The 20,788-nt window shown below is 47.0% G+C and overlaps 1 protein-coding gene across 2 annotated transcripts in view; it reads right to left on the bottom strand.

Annotated features, from left to right (window-relative positions):
* The window catches only part of Tubgcp6 (tubulin gamma complex component 6), a 24,350-nt gene extending 3,562 nt beyond the window's left edge, over positions 1-20,788 (bottom strand). The window contains exons 1-16 of one of the 2 annotated variants that reach the window (XR_009593595.1): positions 19,703-20,788; positions 18,353-18,516; positions 13,791-14,001; positions 8,576-8,749; positions 7,488-7,609; positions 6,664-6,739; positions 6,393-6,502; positions 5,995-6,086; positions 5,763-5,902; positions 5,072-5,221; positions 4,147-4,228; positions 3,967-4,055; positions 3,580-3,695; positions 2,167-2,305; positions 1,885-1,926; positions 198-1,683 (exon numbers count right to left, since the gene is read on the bottom strand). Coding sequence is in view for 1 of the 2 variants with exons in the window: in XM_060388851.1 (XP_060244834.1) it covers positions 198-1,683; positions 1,885-1,926; positions 2,167-2,305; positions 3,580-3,695; positions 3,967-4,055; positions 4,147-4,228; positions 5,072-5,221; positions 5,763-5,902; positions 5,995-6,086; positions 6,393-6,502; positions 6,664-6,739; positions 7,488-7,609; positions 8,576-8,749; positions 13,791-14,001; positions 18,353-18,516; positions 19,703-20,443 (3,934 nt within the window). In the remaining variant the exon portion in view is untranslated. The remainder of the gene's footprint in view (positions 1-197; positions 1,684-1,884; positions 1,927-2,166; positions 2,306-3,579; positions 3,696-3,966; positions 4,056-4,146; positions 4,229-5,071; positions 5,222-5,762; positions 5,903-5,994; positions 6,087-6,392; positions 6,503-6,663; positions 6,740-7,487; positions 7,610-8,575; positions 8,750-13,790; positions 14,002-18,352; positions 18,517-19,702) is intronic. The other variant, XM_060388851.1, reaches the window with a different exon arrangement.

Here is a 20,788-nt window from a genome sequence, read left to right as displayed (position 1 = left end):
CAAAAAATGGGTAGAAGGGGCATTAGTGCCCAGCACTTGCTTGAGGAAACAGTGAGGCTGGCCCAGAGAACCCCTCCAGGAGGAACCTCCACAGCAACAACTCAATCCTGGCTGACAGACAAAGATCACAGGAGACAGCTTGACAATGCCTTCCAGGGTGCCACGGTCCCAAACTGCCCATCACTGCCCACTCTGACCTGTCTCTTCAAGGATGCCATTTCCTGGCATGCTAGGCTCAGCCACAACAGGGGGTGTGGTCTGTAGGCTGCCTTCCTCTGTGCTGCCAGGGCCAGGACAGGTGGTAGGCTTCGTTTCTTCAGGTAGTTGTGGCACACATGCTAAAGCAGAGCTCTGTGCTTCCACACTAAGGACTGACTGGGACATACAGGCAGGGGAACACCCATGGGGTCCCAGTGGGTCAGGCTCAGCTTCTGGCAAGGGCTCCTCCAGAATCAAAGAAGGCTGAGTACATCCATGAGTCTGAGGGGCCACATCTGACATGTTCTCTCCAATCCTGATACTGGTCTCTGACTCGTGTCTATGGACATTCCACCGTGGCCTAGAAGGAGCCACTTCTGACACGTTCTCCCCAACCTTGATGCTGGCATCTGACACGTGTCCATGAATGTTCCACCGTGGCCTAGAAGGAGCCACTTCTGACACGTTCTCCCCAACCTTGATGCTGGCATCTGACACGTGTCCATGAAAGTTCCAGCGTGGCCTAGAAGGAGCCACTTCTGACACGTTCTCCCCAACCTTGATGCTGGCATCTGACACGTGTCCATGAAAGTTCCAGCGTGGCCTAGAAGGAGCCACTTCTGACACGTTCTCCCCAACCTTGATGCTGGCATCTGACACGTGTCCATGAATGTTCCACCGTGGCCTAGAAGGAGCCACTTCTGACACGTTCTCCCCAACCTTGATGCTGGCATCTGACACGTGCCCATGAATGTTCCACCGTGGCCTAGAAGGAGCCACTTCTGACACGTTCTCCCCAACCTTGATGCTGGCATCTGACACGTGTCTGGAAGTGCCAAGTTGCTGGCAAGGACCCATTCTAGAAGCATGGCTCTCTGTATGGACAGCAGTCCCTGAAATGTGTGGAAGGACCTGCCCAACAGGTTGGAAGCTCCCCTCCTCAGGAGTGACATGCTTGAGTGAATGCAGGCAAGGCAAAGTCTCTTGCATGTCATGAGCACATGCATCCAGTTTTGTAGGCATGTCCCCTGACAGATGCTGCTTTTCACTGTCCAAGCTATTTTGGACATCCTGAAAGGATCCTGGTGAAGAGGAGGTAGCCAGAGCTGGCCTCAGTATGGTATTAAAGTCATACTCTGACTGAGCAGGCGGGAGGGCAGCTTCTGTGAGTGCTGGCCCAGGAGGTACAGGGGATAGGTCTGAGCAGATGGTCTGCAGTGCCACCTCTAAGAAGGTAGCTTCAATGCTATTCACAGGCTGCTCAGCCCCAGGGCCCATGGGCAGAAAGTCGGTGATGCTGAGACCAGTTGAGAATGGCCCAGCTCCCTCTGCCTGTCCAGCCCCAGAGCCATCCACTCCCTCTGCGGCAGAGTTAAGGGCTGATGGTGCTGATGCACTTGGGCTTTGACAATCCCAACGCAGTTCTGTGGACCCCAGATCACAGCTATGGCCTTCCTCTGCATGCTCAGGACCTGGAGATGTGACCTGAAACACAGAACATATTGAACCCCTCCAGTCGTTTAACCCCATCTCCCCAAGGTGAGCTCAGCAAGTGGTCAACACCTACTAAGTGTGGAGGGACATAAGGACAACCAAGCCAAAGCATTTAACTCAGCATCCCAGCAAGACTCACAAGATACTGCTAAAGTCTATTAACTGAGCGCATGTGGTTGGGAACACACTCACTGGCTCCTGGGGCTGGTGAGCCTCCATGTTTCTCAGCATCTCCTGGAATTCAAGCCAACAGGAAAAGAGAACAGCTTTGTAAAGTGACCAGCAGAGCCGGCACACACCACAGCCTTCACGTAGTACCCCTCATCCATCACATATGCCATCAGCCCTGCTGCCCACTCACACTGTCCAGGATTGACTGGAAGCCTGAGCCTCAGTAAGTGTCATCGGTACCCTTATGCAACAGGATGACTTGATACATGAGTGCAAGCCTGGCAGCTAACACTACTACCATACCTGAATGCACTTCTCATCTTCTAGGAGAAAACGAAGCCGTGCATTTTCTAGCCGGCGCCTCTGGATTCTCCATAGAGCCTTCTGCTCTCGACGAGCTGCCTCTGCAGACAACTTGCTATAATGGTCAACCAGCGCCTGCCTGAAGCCACATGCAGAGAGGACATGGTCACCACAACCACTCTGTACCATCTGGTGGGCAGCCATGCTCAGATTAAGATGGTTTCTCCACATGGGCTCCCTCCCCAGGCTTCTGTCCTCCATCTTCCCCACAACAGCCTGGGCTCCCAGGAAGGGCCTTGCTTCCCACCAGACTGAAAGGCTCTAATGGACAGATGCCCACATGGTACTTGGCAACTATCTGTTGGACAAATTAGCAGAAGGAAAATGTACATGGCCAGAGACAAGAGAATAAGCAGGTGGCCAAGGACCAGCCCTCTGGAACCAGGCCACATCTTCTTTACTGCACAGTAGACATCTTCCCATCCTGCAAGTTCAAACCCAAGAGAAATGGAGACTGACAACAAAACCAAAACAAACCCAGGGATTCCAAGCCTCCAATTTTGGGCATCTAGGCCCAATTAACCATCTCTTTTTTGGCTGGCACAAGCCAGGAACATGTCCCTCTTTGCCTGGTTTTCCTCTTATTTGTGGTTCCTCTTATATGTGGTTCTACTCACATGTGTGTGCACATGCAAGAGGCAAGCTCTTCATTTGCTCTGTAAATAATATCGAAGGCTTGAACAGCTGAGCATCCAAGGGCACCATGCAAGATGTAGCCAGTTCCTGCTATAAAAACCTTCTACTGATCAATGAGACAGTTTCTATGGCAAGCTAATGACACAAAGAGGAAATAGACTCAAGAACCATGCTAGATTAATGGCCCAGTGCTCTGTTGGGCCAGGAACAGATTTAAAATAAGCATACCAAAGTTGTTTAAGATAAACAGAGCAAGTGTGGTAGCATATACCTGTAATCCCAGCACTCGGGAGCTGAGACAGGAGGACTGTAGATTTAAAGCCAGACCTTGGGGATGTGGTTCAATGGTAGAGTGCTAACTTGCTTGCAAAAGGCCCAAGGTTGGCTCCATGGCACCATAATAATCTTATGCACCAATAATAAATAATATTAATACAGTTATGTGCACTAGGACTGAACCTCAGAGCATAGCCTAAGAGCTCTAACCCCTTAGCCCAGGACAGCATCCTGGTTTAGCAGATTAGTGTCTCTATCTTGACCTATGTCTGATTTTTCAGAATAAAAACTAAAATAACAAGTTAGGGATGTTGCTCATTGGTAGGGCACTTGGGGGTCTTGGAATTGATCCCTAGCATCAAAGAAAAAATGACAATGTAAAATGACTATCACTAGTAGGATTAAGCCAGCAGCATGGGACCTGCAGCCATACAGCCATACCTGGCCTTCCTCTCCAGCTCTTCCTCCAGAGCCTTTAGCCTCTTCTCACGGTCTCGGAGCTCACGGGCATAGCTGAAGTCATCTTCCAGCTCCTCTTGTCTGGCTGCCAGGCGTCGCTACACAGCACAAACACTCTCTTTTATAAGTTGCCTCAGTCATGGTATTTCACCAAAGCAATTGAAAAGTAACTAAGACACACCTTGTCTAGGAATATATGTTGCAAGAGTTGATTAAAATTTACTATTGATATATCTTCTGGTAAAGCTGCTGTTAATCCTAAAGAGCTGTATAACCAAATCACCACACAGAGACTGGGTTTATTTAGTTAACAAGAACATTTACTAAATCAAAGAGGAGCCATAACCACCCAGAACCCAGAACACCCACCTCCTGATCCTTCACAAACTGTTCCTTCAGCCGCTGAAACTGCTCTCGCTTCCGGGTGTCCAGAGCCATCTGTTCTGACATCTGCCGCTCTTCAAGAAAAGGTGAGAGACATATGCAGTTGTGAGGAGCCCAGCAGGGACCAGCACAGCAGAGGAAAGAAAGACCTGGAACTACACTCACCACTCAGCTCACTCAGGACCCTGGATGCTGCTTCTCGGGCATGAACAATTAGTTCTTGTTTTGCAATTTCCATACGCAATTCCTAAAAGACAATATGTAAACCATCATAACGCCTCATCCCTTCCCCTAGGATAATATGGAGAGAACTGGCAATCCAAAACAACATGCTGCTGGTTACTGTTAACAGGTACCCTTCCCAACCTATACAGAATGTTCACAGGTGATGCTTCACCCAAGGCTGGGGGACAGAGACCTCTGGCTTGGAGCAGTGAACAGGAGATGACTATGTACCCAGAAATAAATGAAGGCTCGTGGAGCATTCCTGCTCCTGAGTCTATCCTTACCTGGGTCTCTTCCTGTTACCCATTAGACACCAAGCCAGGAAAAAGTTCTTGTCATCAGCCCTGGTCATTCACTAACCTCTCCTCCTGGGGGACACTGGGGAATTATGGTACTGCTTCCAGGCGTAAACCCAGTAAAGGTTACCCAAGTGGAGGAACTTTATAGGCCTTGCTGCCTGGAATTTCCAAATGGAGCCACCCATGTTGGTAAAACCTGGAGTGCAGGTAAGGCTGCCCAGAAAAAAAGACAAAGCCCCTGGCCTGAACAACTGTCACCAGATTTTTTCTGATTTTCCTTGACACACGGCCAAGCACCTTGGGGGTCCCAACCTACACATACTACCAGAACAGAAACACAGACAGAACCACTCTGCCTGACAGGCCCCACACCCAGTACTTCTTTTGCTTCTGAGTTTGCCTAACTGCCCACTATTGACCACCAGGCACCAGGCCAGGAGTTGTCGTCCAGATTGGCACGGGAACACCCATGGGGTATGGGAACTCCATCAGCCCAAAACCTCAAGTGAAGGGAAGGGAAGTGTAGGGGAAGTGCAGAGAAAGCCCAAAGTCCTGCAGCCAAGTACCTTTTCCTCCTTGCTGATGGAGCTATGACGTGCAACTCTCTCCATCCGCCCAACATAGACAGCACAGTCCTTCTCAATCTCCTTCAACTCCTCAAGAGAGAAAATAACTGAGATCCGAGGGACAGGGACATCAGACCAACAAAGGTAGTGCTGCCAAAGAGGAAGAAGAGCTTCAGTAAGTGTATGACCTAGATCAAGAACAAGAACCAAGTACTGGGGCTAGAGAGATGACTCAGAGGTTAAGAGCACTGGCTGTTCTTCCAAAGGTCCTGAGTTCAATTCCCAACCATCTATAATGTGATCTGATACACTCTTCTGGCATGCAGGTGTATATGCAGGCAGAACACTGTATACATAATAAATAAATAAATCTTTAAAAAACAAACAAACAACCAAGCCTTGCTCCCAATTTTTCAGTGATGTATGCAGATGGTCATTTTTCTCTTGAAAAGTTCATTGCTAAATCTGGAAGCAGCTGAAACCCTTGATGGCTTCACAAAACAAGTAGCCCAACAATGGAGACACCATACAGCAGAGGTGGAATCAGAAACTGAGGAGCACATGGGATCTCATCTCCCATGCAGAGGACTGTGGCAGCAAGCACACTAGCACCTACCAGTCAGACTGTCCCTGGACAGACCTGGCCTTTCACTTATACTCAAGCCCTTCACCCAGCCAGCAGGACCCTCACCCGGGGACAGCAGAGCTTCAATAGGTTGATGGTCTTCCCACAGACATACACATCATGGGCAATGTGTTTCAAGAACACAGGAACACAGTCCTCCACCTCCTTGGAAATAAGCACGTAGCCATGGGTCCAGTAAAATTTGTCTGAACAGAACATGAACAGAACATGATGATCTGTAGTTTGGATGGCCCTGACCCCAGGCAGAGGGCACAGTCTAGCAGTCAGGGCTACTTACCTCTGAAGCTGAGGTACTCATGGTTAACTTGGATCATGAACTCCCCATAAACATCTCTGAAGACTCCACTGTACACCCAATCGTGGATGAACCTGTAGGGTAATGGGGCACAGGGGTTAGGGAGAAGAGGAGAGGTAGGCAGGTGTGGAGGGCTGCAGGATAGGTGTGGCAAACAGGCGGGGTCAACTGAGTGTGGCCAGTCCACAGAGTGAAATAAGACACTATGGGTGGGTATATCTCCTACTTACTAGGTCTGTTTATCCAGCTTCCACATGGACCCCAGCACCCAGTGCATCTTAGACAATAGGAAACTCAAATACATACTTGGTCTAAGTGAAGCCTTCCCCCATCACTACAGGGAGACTGGGCATGGCCAGTACAGGCCACTCATCACCTACCGTGTGTAGGGCTCACAGCTGGTCTTCAGCAGAGACAGCAACACAGGATAGTGCTCATTACTACAGTTATCCAGTGCCTCCTGGTAGAGGTAGGACAGGAGCTTCACTCCCTACAACAGTGAGAAGCAGCAGGATGGGTGATAGTCACTGCAGCACATGGCACACTGTCTATCTAGGCAAGATGACTAGCAGACCACAGTAGCCAACTTGACAAGGATGTACAACTCAGGGGAGGCATGCATGCTCATACTTGAGGAAAGGAAGGACTCACGGTGGGGAACACAGCTCTGGGTTCTCCACTGGTTGCCAAGGATACAGTGCCAACACCACAAAGCTCAGCCAAGTACCTAGACACAGAATCAGGATCAGATCAGATGACAGGAGCTCGGGGTCCCAAGAACCAGATCAGACTGAGCAAGCTAAATATTCATTTTCCCCTAAGTAACTGGTCTACACAGGCTTTAAAAACTACTTGTACCTCCAACAAACCAGACCTAAGCACTCTACTGGACCCCTACCTGGCACTGTTTCCTGTGCTGTCCTCCCAGGTGGCACTAACACATCCACACTCATTGGGTGGACCCAACGCCCCACCTCATTCTCATCTTGATTCCTTAGCCCCACACTCAGAGGTACCATTTGAAACCTCTGCCTTGTTACCACCTTGTCTGACTAGGATGAGTACCAATCACCCTCATGAACCCCTACCCTCTACCCCACTGCAGTCTGTGTTTCACATGACCCCCCAATTCTTTGCTGCCTAGAGAATGTCCTCCTCCCATATTATCTGTCACTCCCAACTTTCAAAGGATAGCACCTGCCAAGAGACACCATGCCTGGTTGCTTATTGATGAGCTTATGAGAGAGGCTGTCCACTGCCTTCTCTCCCCGCAGTGCTATTGAGGCAGGAATCCCTGGGCCAGGCAAGGCCGTTGTTATAGGCAGACAGCAGTCACATTCCATGGCACACAGTGACCAGCTGTGTATGGACTGCACAGACAACCAAGGACTGTTCTTTTGGGCTGTCCTTGCCAGGGAGCAGAGCTGGCTCTTACTGTCCTGAAAGCACCATGCTAGGCCAGTGCTGAGGCTTACCTGAGCTGCCGGCCCAGTTTCTTGAAGAGAAAGCCAATGGTAAGGAGACTCAGGGTAGGCGGAGTGGAGAGAACACAGGCCCGGTAATACTGCAAATACCTCCTAAGGCCACTGGTGAAGGCCTGTGGGCAAGTAGGAGAAGTACAGCTGGGACATGGAGACAATCATGTGCTCAGGGCTTAGAAGGGCAACCCAAAATAGAAAACAGAGCTGTTTTTCCATGTTGTAGCCTGGTGACCCCATTTCCCAAGCAGTGGCCATTTATGGCTTAAGCCCAGCCAAGAGGAAGATGCTTTACTGGAAGACATAGGTTAGGATTAGTGATCTATACAGATGCAGCTTTGGCCCCTTGCATCACACTGACACAGGGTCACCCTGAAACAAATCCTGTCCATCCACCTTCACCTATCTTCCCAACATCCCAGGAAACCAGGAACCACAGCCTCACCTCCCATGGAGTCCCCTCTCAGACCCATTCTATAACACCTGAAACCTCTGGTCTTTCCCATGCAGCTCCTAATACACCCCTGAAAATTACGTGGGATAGTGCCCCCATCCCTTGTCTGCTGACTTTACCACATATCAGAGCTTGAAGGGGCCTGTGTAGCCCACCTCCTCCTAAGCTACCCCCCCCATACACATAACTGCCCATGCTTTCTACACAACACTGCTCAATTGCATACCTGTCCTCGCCATCCCAGACCCTGGAAGAGTGTACCAGCACACAAGCCAGCTACAAATTTTTCAATATACAGAAAATCCTGGGTACCTCAAGAATCAACCCATTAAAACAGGAGATCCACCTTGCCATACACCATACAAGACAATGGGGAGCAGGGGGCTTGTATCTCGCTTTCCCACCTTATAGCACTTGGTCCTTGCCCTCAAATTCCCAAAGTGTTCACGCCTGCCTCCCTCTGTGCCTTTACCCAAATACAATTGACACAGAGGTGCAGTGAGTGGACTAACAGATAAGTAAGACAATCTCAAGCCGCCCAGCTTCTTAAGATGGACTCAGGGACTCAGAACCTAGAATTCTGAATTCGTGATTCTTCTGTCAAGATAGCGTGGTTCTCACAAAGGCATACCTGGAACACAAGGCCCCTGCTGCACACGGAGCCCACGACAGGCTGCAGAGAGAAGTGGCTCAGGCGTGTGTAGTAGGTTCCATACTCCGCCACCTCTGAAAGGATGCTGCTGATACTCTCAGGAGATGCACCTGACACATGGACACCCAGCTCCACCACAAAGGCTTGAGTTGCCTACAGAGCAGAAGAAAGGAGTTACAGAGGCCAGACACCAAGACCTTGTTGTGGATATAAACATGTTTTTGTTTTGGTCCCAGGTGTGGGTTGTGAGACTGATTCAGATGGTCCATAGCAGCAGACTATTTGCTTTGTGCAGGCTCTGAGAGGAGCTCTTTGCCAGCTACAGATAGTTTAAATCTGAGGACTCTGAAGAGAGAATAAATGCCAGAGACCAGAGTGTGGAGAGGAGAAAGAACAAGGCTGCTCCTGGTTGTTGCTGTGAGACAAGAAGTTGGAGATCTCCTGATATGAGGACTGGACTGACTCCCTAAGCAGGAAGGAGCAGCTAGTGCGGCCCCTCTCCCACTAACACTTTCTCCTACCTAGTGTTGGGCTGTTGGAAGAGATTGGGATGGAATAGGGAAAAAAAGATGTAAGACATGTAAATAAGAGGCTTTTTTTTTTTCAAGTATGCCCACAGACCCCACTGTGATGTGATTTCTTTTCACCCATGGGCCCATCTGACATACAAAGTTCCCAAAATTCCCCAAGTCCAAGACACACAAACAGAAAGCAAAATACAAGCCAAGGGGATGGAGAGATGACTCAGCAGTAAGTGAACAAGTATTACACTTGCAGAGGACCTGAGTTTGGTTCCCAGCACTAACACTAGACAGCTCATAACTACCTTTAAGTCCAGCTCCATGAAAACCAACACCCTCTTCTGGTTTACTGACACAGAAACACAAACCCCAGGAGTGGTGGCACACACCTTTACTCCCAGCACTCGGGAGGCAACGGAAGGTGGACCTTTGAGTTGGAAGCCAGTCTGCTCTACAAAGTGAGTTCTAGGACATCCAAGGCTACACAGAGAAACCTTGTCTCAAAAAAAAAAAAAAAAAAAAAAAAAAGAGCAAAAGCTAGAGAGAGATCTCCTTTCAGAAGATCTGAGTTTGGTTCTACGCCCCATGTAGCTCTAGCTCTACATGACCAGATACCCTCTTCTGGTCCTCAAAGACACTGTGTTCACGTGCACAAACCCATGCCCAGGTACAGACACATACACATAACTTTTAAAATGAAGGAAAAAGAAGTACACATGGACAGCTTTCTTGGAATGTACCTGCTACTAACCCTTACGTACTGGCTTCCCAGATCCTGTCCAAAAAAATTACTGAAGTCTTGTCATGGTGCACTCCCTACAATACTGTTAAAGCTGTAGAAGACAGAAGTTACCTCAGAGGGCTCAGTACAACCAAAACAGTTTAGGTACGATGAAAACAGCATCAGAATAAAAGTACTAACAGTAAATGTCTATACTGCAAAAGAAACATCAACAACCATACTGTCTACCTTAAGAAATTACAAGCCAGGCATGATGGCACACACCTGTAAGCCCAGCATTCAGGGAGGCAGAAGCAGGCGAATCTCTGTCTGGTCTACAAAGTGAGTTCAGGACAGCCAAGAGAAACCCTGTCTCGAAAAAAAAAACAAAAAACAAAACCAACAACAAAAAATGAAATTACAAAAAGAAATGCAGTTGAGGGGCTAGAAAGATGACTCAGTATTTAGAAGCACTGGCTGCTCTTCCAGAGAACCTGAGTTCAATTCCTAGCAACCATATAGCAACTCACAACTGTCTGTAAATCCAGTTCTAGGGGATCAACACTCTCACACATGCATACTGGCAAAACACCAATGCACGTAAGTTAAAATTCAATAAATCATTTAAAAAAAAAAAAGAAATGCAGTTCTAATTTCCCAAACTAGCAAATTTTAAAGTATATATGCATTAATATATATTATATTATATATAAATATATTGTATATAATTATATATTATATAATATTATATATTATAAACTGGGCATTGTGCTCATCCCTGTAATCTAGCAAGCAGGTGGATAGTGAGTTTGAGTCCAACCTGTTCTACACAGAGACTCTTATCTCAAAAACAACAATTATTGCTGGGTATGTGGTGCATTCCTTAATCTCAGCACTCAGGAGGCAGGGGCAGATAGATCTCTGTGTGAGTTCAAGGCCAGCCTGGTCTATCGAGTTCTAGGACATCTGTTGCACAGAGAAACCCTGTCTTTAAAAAAATTTGTAAGAAAGAATCTGGGCCAGCGAGATGACTCAGCAGGTACAATGGCTTTTTTAAATGTCAGCTTGGCATTGGCTACAGTCAACTGAGAAAGCGCTCCTATCAGATTGGAGCGCTCCTATCAAATTGTAAGCAAGCCTATAGTGCATCTTCTTGACTGATGGTTGATGTAGGAGGGCCCAGGTCACTGGACAGGAAGTCCTAGGTGGTGTAAGAAAGCAAGGCAAGCAAGCCATAAAAGCAAGCTAGTAAGCAGCACTCCTCCATGGCTTACGGTTCAGTTCCTGCCTCCAGATTGCTGCCCTACTTGAGCTCCTGCCCTGACTCCCCTCAGTAACAGATTGTGTGTTAAGCCAAATAAGCCTTTTTCCTTCCCAAAATGCCTTTTTCGTCATGGTGTTTTACCATAGCAATAGGAAGCCTAATTAACACAGCAGGTAAAGGTGCTTCCACCAAGCCTGATGACCTACCTGAGTTTAATCTCCAGGACTCATGTCCTAGAAAGACCCAACTCCCAAAAGCTGCCCTCTGGCCTCTACATGCACACTCTGACACATGTCCCTGCCCCTCCCACCAAGTAAATAAATGTAATTAAAAAAGAAAAAAACCTGGGCTGGGATGTAGCTCAGTGGTAGAGCATCTGACTAGTATGTGCCAGGCCCTGAGTTCCATCCCCAATAATACACACAACAGACAAGAGATAACTATATGTCAACAAATTACATAGCCCAGACCAAATGCAAAACTTCTTACTTATATAAAGTAACAAACCTGACTCTAGAAAATAGAAATCAACCAACAAGAAGTTGAACAGTGAGTCTGTGGTCATGGCCTCCTAATAGAATACACTAGTAACTTCTGTCTTACATGTGTTTTGACAGCTTAAGAAAACAACAGGGGGCTGGAGCAATGGTTCAGCAGTTATGAACACTTACTAGTATTGCAGAAGACCTGGGTTGGGTTCCCAGCACCCACGCGGCAGCTCACAACCACCTCTCACTCCAGTCCCAGGGGAATCCGATGCCCTCTCCTGACCTCCACAGGTACCAGATACACATTCACAGATATACATTCAGCAAACTCATATACATAAAAAAATAAGTAAGTTTTTAAAAAGAAAAAAACAAAAAAAAACTTGTAGCCTTGAAAAAAATCCTGAGGGCTGGAGAGATGGCTCAGAGGCTAAGAGCACTGGCTGTTCTTCCAGAAGCCCTGATTTCAATTCCCAGCAACCAGATAGTGGCTTACAACAATCTATTAATAGGATCTGGTGCCCTCTTCTGGCAGGTAGAACACTATATACATAATAAATGAATAAATAATTAGAAAGAAAGAAAAATAAATGAAATCCTGGACCCAGACAGGTGGTGGCAGTGCATACCTTTAAACCCAACAGATGACAGGCAGGAGGTATCTGTGAGTTCTAGGCCAGCCTGACCTACAGGGTAAGTTCCAGGACAGCCAGTCTTGAAAGCCCGAAAGTTCCTGCAAGCCCATCTTGAAAAATCAAAAGAAAAAATCCTGACCCCAGTGGCTTCCCTAGCATGTGTGGGCCCTGGTTTCATCCCCATCAATGGGAAGACTATTAAACTTCCTGTACAAATTAACAGAGTAAAACAGAAACTAAAGACTCACTCTCATGCCTCATGGTTCTTTATTTATATTTATTATTATTTAGTTTTTATATATGTATGTATTTGTGTGTGTGTGTGTGTGTGTGTGTGTGTGTGTGTGTGTGTGTGTAACCCTGGCTGTCTGGCTGTCCTGAAACTATGTAGATCAGGCTGGCTTTGAACTCATACAGATCTGCCTCTGCCTCCCAAGCGCTGGAATTAAAGGGTGTGTATCACTATGCCTGGCTGGTAAACTGCTTTTAACTGCTGAGCCACCTTGCCTCTCCTCTCCACATTACTGTTACTGGTTTTTTGAGTCTCACTGTGCAACTCTGTTTGGGCTGGAACTCAGTATGTAGACCAAGCTGACCTCTGCCTCCCGAGTGTTAGAACTGAGGCATTTTCATGTGGGTCCTCACTGACTGAGACTTAAAACTCAGGTTCTCATGCTTGCATGGCAAACATTTTACCAACTATGCCATCTCCCCAGCCCTATTTTTGATTTGAGAGAGTTTTATGCAGCCCAAGCTGGCCATAACTATATAGTCAAAAGTGAACCCTGATTTTCCTATTTCCAAATCTAAGATGGTGGGATTAAGTTGTGTGATACCACAACCACCTCAAATTTCATCAGAGATGGCACGATCACTCAACAGGAGAGGAAAGCCTTGTACTCAGACGGCAAAGGAAGAGGATCAGGACTTCAAAACAAGCAAGCAAATAAAAGTAAAGGGAGGAAGGTATCAGGATAGCCTTAGCTTTGCTTCTTATCATTTTCCTATTTTTTTCTCTTATAGACAAGGTCTCACTATGTAGCTTAGGCTGACCTCAAAGTTGTTATCCTCCTGCCTCTGCCTCCCAAAAGCTTGGATTTCAGGTATGAGCCATCATCCTCCACTAGGATGACTTTTCCAACAAATGGTGTAGTACAACTGGACACATACAAAGAACAAATTTGGACTTTCCCATCCTAGGATGCAAGTGGGAGTAGATGGAATACTTTCTATTATCTCACTGATCATGAGTGATTAATATCTTTTGTTCAATCATTTAAAGAACATTAATAAGTCAACACTCTTAAAATTCAAACAGAATTCCTGTTTTGTTTTACAGTATTGGGGAATGAACCCAGGGCCTCTCACATGTTAGTTAAGAATCCCAACACTGATTTACATACCCAGCCTAATTTGTGGCTATCTTTAATCAGCCCACAGAGCTGGCCTTCCCTGCCACTCATAGCACTGGATCTCAACCTACCCCCTAGCATGCTGAGCAGGCCTGGAGAGCCCAGGCTGTTCCATACAAGGTTGGTCCCATGATAGCTGTGAGCCCTTCTCACCTGACAAAGGGAAAATGTAGCAGACACAACACCCAGCAGAACATTCAGTGAGTCTTTCACCAGCTCGCTTTCCTCCACAAGCACAGGCTTGGGAGCCTGTAGTAGGCCTCCACTGAGGGCCTGTAGTTCTCCATGACAGAGCCTACAGAATCTGTCAAAGGCATCCCTCCCTGCCTCAGTGAGGTAGGGCTCCTCTCGGTGACCAGGGGGCCTGTGAGGAAGACAGAAGAGCAGAGTATGAACAGATGGAACAGCATATACCTTAATGCCAGGTGTGTTTTCACCAGGCTACAACTGAGTTTCTCAGACAAATGCCGAGGTGCCCAAAGCAACACCCACTCATGGTCAACAAAACATGCCATGACTCACAGAGTTGTACCCTTCTTGTGTGTTGTATCTATGTGTGTGTGTGTGTGTGTGTGTGTATATATATATATATATATATATATATATATATATATATATATAGTTAGGGGGGTTACTTTGCATGTATGTGTACCACGTGCATGCCTGGTACCTGCTGAGGCCACAGAAAGGATTCCCTGGAACTGGAATTACAAATGGTTGTGAACCACCATGTAGGTGCTAGGAATTGAACCTCAGGTCCTCTTAATCATTGAGCCAACTCTCCAGCCCCATTATTTCATTAATATGGGTGTATATGGGTGTTTTGCCTATATGTATGTCTGTGTTCCACATGCATGCAATGCCTGCAGAGGCCATAAGAGGGTATCAAATCCCCTGGAATTAAGGTTATAGACAGCTAGGTGACCCAGCCTGGTCTACAGAGCAGATTCCAGGACAGCCAGGGTTACACAGAGAAACTCCATCTCAAAACAAAACAAAAAACTGCATGTTAACTTAAAATAGGAAAAAAATGGGCTGGAGAGGTGGCTCAGCAGTTAAGAGCACTAGCTATTCTTCCAGAGGACCTGGATTCAATTCCCATATGGCAGTTTACAATTGTCTGTAGCTCCAATTCCAGAAGATCCAACACTCTCACACAGACATACATGCACGCAAAATACCAATACACATCAAATAAACAATATATTTACAAAAAAATTAAGGGCACTAGTACATACCCAGACTTAGTGGCACTACTCAAGAGACTAAGGCAGAAAGATCTGAGTTCATAGCTAGCTTAGGTTACATAAAAAGTCCCTATCAAAAAGAAAGAGAGGGCAAGGAAGCAAGCATAAGCTAGTTAGTGGGGCTCTGCACTGTATGTCCGCCACAGTGCTCGTTTTGCATGAGGTTGTTTTTTAAACGCTTTATTTTACTTTAGGTGTGTGTGTGAACACCATATAAATTGGCCAGAGGCCTCAGATCCATTTCACTTGAGTTAGGGTTACAGGCAACTGTGAGATGCCCCATGTGGGGGCCAGGAACTAAAAGTAGGTCTTCTGCAAAAGCAGTGTGTGCTCTTAACCACGGCCATCTCTTGAACCCCACATTCTGCCTTTTCCATCCTCACTCCAGCCCCCAGCACTCTGCACATTATTACTATCCAGCACATTCCATCTCCTCCACAGTGCACTTTCCACATGCTATACCCACACTGCATGCACTTGTGTGGAGGAACTGTGTCCTCAGAAAGTAACCTAACCATGAGCCATCATGAAGCCTGAGCAACAGGGCAAGTTCAAGGCCACCCTGGGCTATATAGTGAGACTCTGTCCCACACAAAATACCCATGGAAAACCTGTTTAACTAATGCTTTGAACCCAACAAAGGTATTTCCTACCTCAAGTTTCTTGATTTACAATTTCTTTTTACTTTATATGCATGGGTACTTGACTGGATGTGTGTCTGTGTACCACACGCATGCCTCATACCCTCAGAGGCCAGAAGAGAGCATCAGATCCCCTTCTGACATTTGTTACAATTAGCTGCCATGTGGGTTTTGGAATCGAACCTGGGTCCCTTGGAAGAGCAACCAGTGCTCTTAACTACCAAGCTATCTCTTCAGGCCCATTTCTTGATCTTTTTTTTTTTTTTTTGGTCTGGTTGTCGTTATGTTTGTTGTTGTTTTTTTGAGACAGTTTCTCTGTGCAGCCCTTGCTGTCCTGGAACTCACTCTGTAGAGACCAGGCTTGCCTCAAACTTAAGAGATCTGCCTGCTTCTGCCTCCCAAGTGTTGGGATTAAAGGTGCGTGCCACCACTGCCTGGCCCTTTTTAAAATTTATCTTTTCTATGTCTGAGTGGGTAAGGGGAGATAAAGTTATGTGACTCCCATGGGATCCATAGAGGATCCCATGCAACAGACAACAGTTCCAGATCCTCTGGAACTGGGGCTACAGAGGGCTGTGAGCTACCATATAGATGCTGGAAATTGAACCTGGGTCCTCTAGAAGACCATCCAATGCTCTTAACCACTGAGCCATCTCTCTAGCCCCTTTCTTGATTTCTGTCTGACTAATCTCTTGGGGTAGTGTTCTTCGTCTTAAGACCCTACATAAAAATTCCTCAGATGCCAGGAGTAGTGATGCATAAGTATAGGACTAGCTATGTGAGAGGCTGAGGTAGGAAGAACCCTTGAGCTCAGGAATTTGAGGCTAGCCTGAGCAACACAGCAAGACCCTATCTTAAACAACACTTTGGGAATACAGCCCTTCTTGCAGGAAACACTGCCTGAGTGCTACTTTGTGCTGGTGCTCTATGACTAAAGCAACTTAGCAAGGAAAGGGTTTATTTGGCTTATACTTCCATATCACATTTCATCATTTTTTTAAAAAGTCAGGCTAGGAACTCATGAGTTCTTTAATTAATAACTGATGTGGGAGGACCCAGTCCAGTGTAGGTAATGCCTACACAAGTAATGGGCTAGTGGTCCTGGACTCCAGAAGAAAGCAGGCTGAGGAAGCCATGATGAGCAAGCTAGTAAGTAGCACCCCTTCGTGGCCTCTATATCAGCTCTGGGCTCCAGGCTCCTGCCCTCCATGAGTGCCTGTCTCTCTGTGCTTTAAAGAACACCAGAAGGATGCAGTGTGTTCACAATGGAAGACAAATGAGCTAAGTGACCATGTCTCCCAAACAATGACCCAGATAAGTTACAGATGAAATAACACTAATAAATATTTACAAAATAAAGCAGCAGGCTATAAGATCAATTTTTCAACCTGTAAGAGGTTGGTAGAAAGGAGGAGCACTTGCTATATACAAACAAGACAGGATCGAAACCCTACTGTGAAGTTACAGGACAGAGAAGGCTACAAACAGCGTTTAAGCTACAAAGCATGGAGCTGGCCATCCCTCAAGGGATCCAAATGGGCACTGATGCCCATATCTAGAAAAGTTCCTCAAATATGGGCAGTGCCCTACACACAAAAAGGCGTTATCACTCCCCATGATCCCTAGAGAGCCTGCAGAGGGCACCCAGAGGCTGCATCACAGGATGGACGGCGCCTCCCGCCCTGACTTCTTTCTTCGGTGCTTCTCGACTGTTTTCCCAGACTGAGTAATAAAAGGGTGTGTAGAGGGCTCCATGAACAAGTGTCCTCAATTCTCATTCTGGGTATTTCCAAAGGGTACCAACTCAGACCATGAGAGGAACTGAAGACAGAGACCCCTGAACCCAGATACACACAGAGTACACTCAGATACACTCAGGGAAGGGCTGTTGTGGCCGATGCTTCTACCAGCAGAACGCACCACATCCATGGCTTCTTGGAATATTTCCCAGGCACTGACCACACAGTGTACTAGCCACTCTACACACCTGTCTAAGAGTCCTGGGGGAAAGAGACTGAGTAAGTATGAACCGCAGAGTCAACTCCACTGAGGCTGAAGGGTAGAGGTGTTCCTTTCCCCTCTACTTCTCTCACGAGCTTACCCGAAATGTCAACCTCTTAATCTTAACACTGATGTTTCTACAGACAACATTCTGGAATTTTGGTTTCTTTGAAAACACAGAAATATAAAAACATGCTTTCGGGGCTGGAGAGATGTCTCAGCGGTTAAGAGCACTTTCTACTCTTCCAAAGGACCCTGGTTCAATTCCCAGCACCCACATGGCAGCTCACAACTGTCTGTAACCCCAATTCCAAGGGATCTGATACCTTCACACTTTAATGCACATAAAATAAAAGTTAAATAAATTATTTAAAAAATATATGCTTTCATTTTAATCCCAGATGTGGGGATATGGGGTTGCTTTGGACTGTCCGCAGCCACTGACTATGATTTGTCTCTCATGCTCTAGCAGAGATGTGATTTTGCCAGCTGCAGATAGTTGTGACATTGGAATTCTGGGAACTTTTCAGAGGGGTAGATAAATGCTAGAGCCCCATAGGCAGTGTTGGTTGCAGTTTGTCAAAGAAGAAACAAAAGGAAAAAAATTAAATTCAGGGATTTTACTATTTCCTCTCACTCCTATCCTTCTATCTAGTGTTAGGGGGTAAATCGGGGGGGGTGGGGGGTGGAGGTAAAGGATGGAGAAAAAGAACCCACAAAGTAGTAAAGACAACTGCCAGCTAACACAACTGCCTGGGGTGTCCAAGTAAGCTGTTGATATGGGCAAAGGCACAGTGCATTTAAAGGCAAAGAAAGGGTCCCATACCATCCAATGCGCTCCCAGCACCTCCGCTTGCTGGCTTCATACGTGAGCACAGCTTCCCACAGGTCCAAATCTGGAGTCATGCTTGGTTCAGACTGGGAGTCTGGAGTTAGATTGGAAGCTGATTGGAACCCTTCATCTTCCCACTGATCCACAACTTGTGGGACCTGGAGACCACACAGAAAAGTAATTCAGCATCTCTCTCTTTATGTTTGCATTCAGTAAACATAAAGTGTGATATAACATTCTAGAACTTTATCCATATCTGGGACAGACTTAGCAAAATATTATCTTTTTTTCCTCAAGTTACTATGTACCCCACAATGCACCCCTCCACAATGAATCAAATAAAGAATTCAAGTATTCTGATATCAGTTTCTAGGCAGGTATGGTGGTGCATGCCCGTAGAACCAGACTGAGCTGCCAAAATGACCTACCTCAAAAAAAAAATAATTAATAATAATAATAATAATAATAAAGTATTGCCAGGTGTGGTGGCACATGATTTTGTGGGAGGGGAGACAGAGGCAAGTGGATTTCTGTGAGTTCAAGGCCAGCCTGGTCTACAGATCGAGTTCTAGGACAGCCAGGACTGTTACACTGAGAAACCCTATCTCAAAAATCACAAAACAAAAACAGGTTTCAATTTTTGATTTCTGTACAAGATGGCCTCAGTTTAAGGAAAACAGCATAAAAAATCATATGGAAACTCCAGCACTCTGTAGTTGAGGCAAGAGGGTCTCCAGGAGTTTGAGGCCAGCCTGAGCTACACTGAAACCCTGTCTCTACCCACCACATCCTGTCAGTCTTCAGGAGAAAAAGAAAATTATACTAAACCTGGAAAAGTTTATATACAACAAGATTCTGCTTAACCTAAATATTTTATAATAATAAAAAAAACCCTGAATAGTAACAGTTTGTCCTCTTAACAGAACTTACAAAGTAATAAAACACAAGAGACAATGACAATTTACTCAGTGCCTGCGGTGGAGGACTGCATGTTACAAGTGAGAAAGTATACCAAAAAGCATGCATACTAGGCATATTTAAAAATGTGACTTCTACAACTGAAGAACAGATTTTACTTCGTTTTAATTCATCTGAATTTAAATGAACAGCACTAGGGAAGCGACTCGCTCTTGAAGTAAAATATAAGATTCCATGCTGTTTTTCACCTGCAGGTGAGCAGCTAGAACACCCCTGTGCAAGAAGATGCCAGCAAATCCTCGCCAACACCTCTGCCTCAGGACAATCTGATTACCTGACTGGACAGGAGCTTGCCAGCATTTACGTAGTCAAAGGTCAAAGGCATTTTCCAAACCTCTAGGGTTACTGGAGGGGAAAGAATACTACCTTAATGGCCAGTCCAGAGAAGTCCGCACTGTCCGGCACAGGGGGCAGGTCCAGTCGCACATCCATGTCATAGGTGCGGCTGTGCACAAGTGCACCAAAGAGTGAGACCCGGGTGTCTCTCTCAAACCTGTCACCACAGGAGTCACCAACTGAGAAGAGCCCAACAGTGGGCAGGCCAGTGCCTGGAGCAGCCTCCATCACCTGCAGTGCTTCCTGGACCATGTTATGACACAAATACTCCTCCCCAGAAATAAGTGACTGAACGTCCATTTCAAACACACTCAGGTCATAGCAATCGTAGCCGCTGTAAGGTATGTTTCTGCCCGCGTGCTTGTTGTTAAAGAAGTAATCCCGTTTTCTCCGCAGCACTTGAGGGGGGCCGCTCCCTGCCAGCCGAACCAAGAGGTCTAACACTGACTCCACTTCCACAAAAGGACAGTCAGGGGCTGCCTCCAGCTTCTCCACAAGCTCCTCCAAACGGTCGGCCTCTGGCCCCAAGCCGCCCACCCTCAAATCGAAGGACAGCATGAGGACCTTGTTTTTCACTGGGAGCTTCGACGAGTCAGGCTGCCGCTGGAGAGACTCCTCTTGAAAGAGATTTGCGAAGAGGGTATCGTAGGCTACCCTCTTAAGGCTCAGCTTGGCCCTCTTCCTGTTCAGGCTGCGCTGGCCAGGGCGAGCCTGGGCAACAGGTAAGAGAGCCTCGCAGAGGTCATCGAGCAGCTGGGTGATGCTAGCCATATCTACTCTTCAGTCCTGGACCCCCGACTGGCAAACTTTGCACCTAGGAGGCACCTCAAGCTCTCAAAGACCAGAGCGACTGCGGGTGGGCAGAGCCAAATGGCCGACCGCTCGTCGCTTCACGGCTGAGAACTCGGCATCCGCGCCTCAGGTTTCGTGGGGCAAGAGGCCACACCACGCGTCCTCCCAGTGCTCATCCGCCACCCGGCGCTCGTCCTCCGGCCTCACGGACCGTGACAAATTGACCCACAGAATGTGTGTGTCCCATGGCCAACCCGCACACCCCAGACGCCTGAACTGGGACTCCCGCCGTTCTGACGTCAGACCCACGCGACAGCAGACGGC

The sequence above is a fragment of the Meriones unguiculatus genome, chromosome 8 (genome assembly GCF_030254825.1).
Source record: "Meriones unguiculatus strain TT.TT164.6M chromosome 8, Bangor_MerUng_6.1, whole genome shotgun sequence".
Taxonomy (NCBI): Eukaryota; Metazoa; Chordata; class Mammalia; order Rodentia; family Muridae; genus Meriones; species Meriones unguiculatus.
Note: the sequence above shows the minus strand (reverse complement) of the source record. Positions and strands in the feature narration are given on the sequence as shown.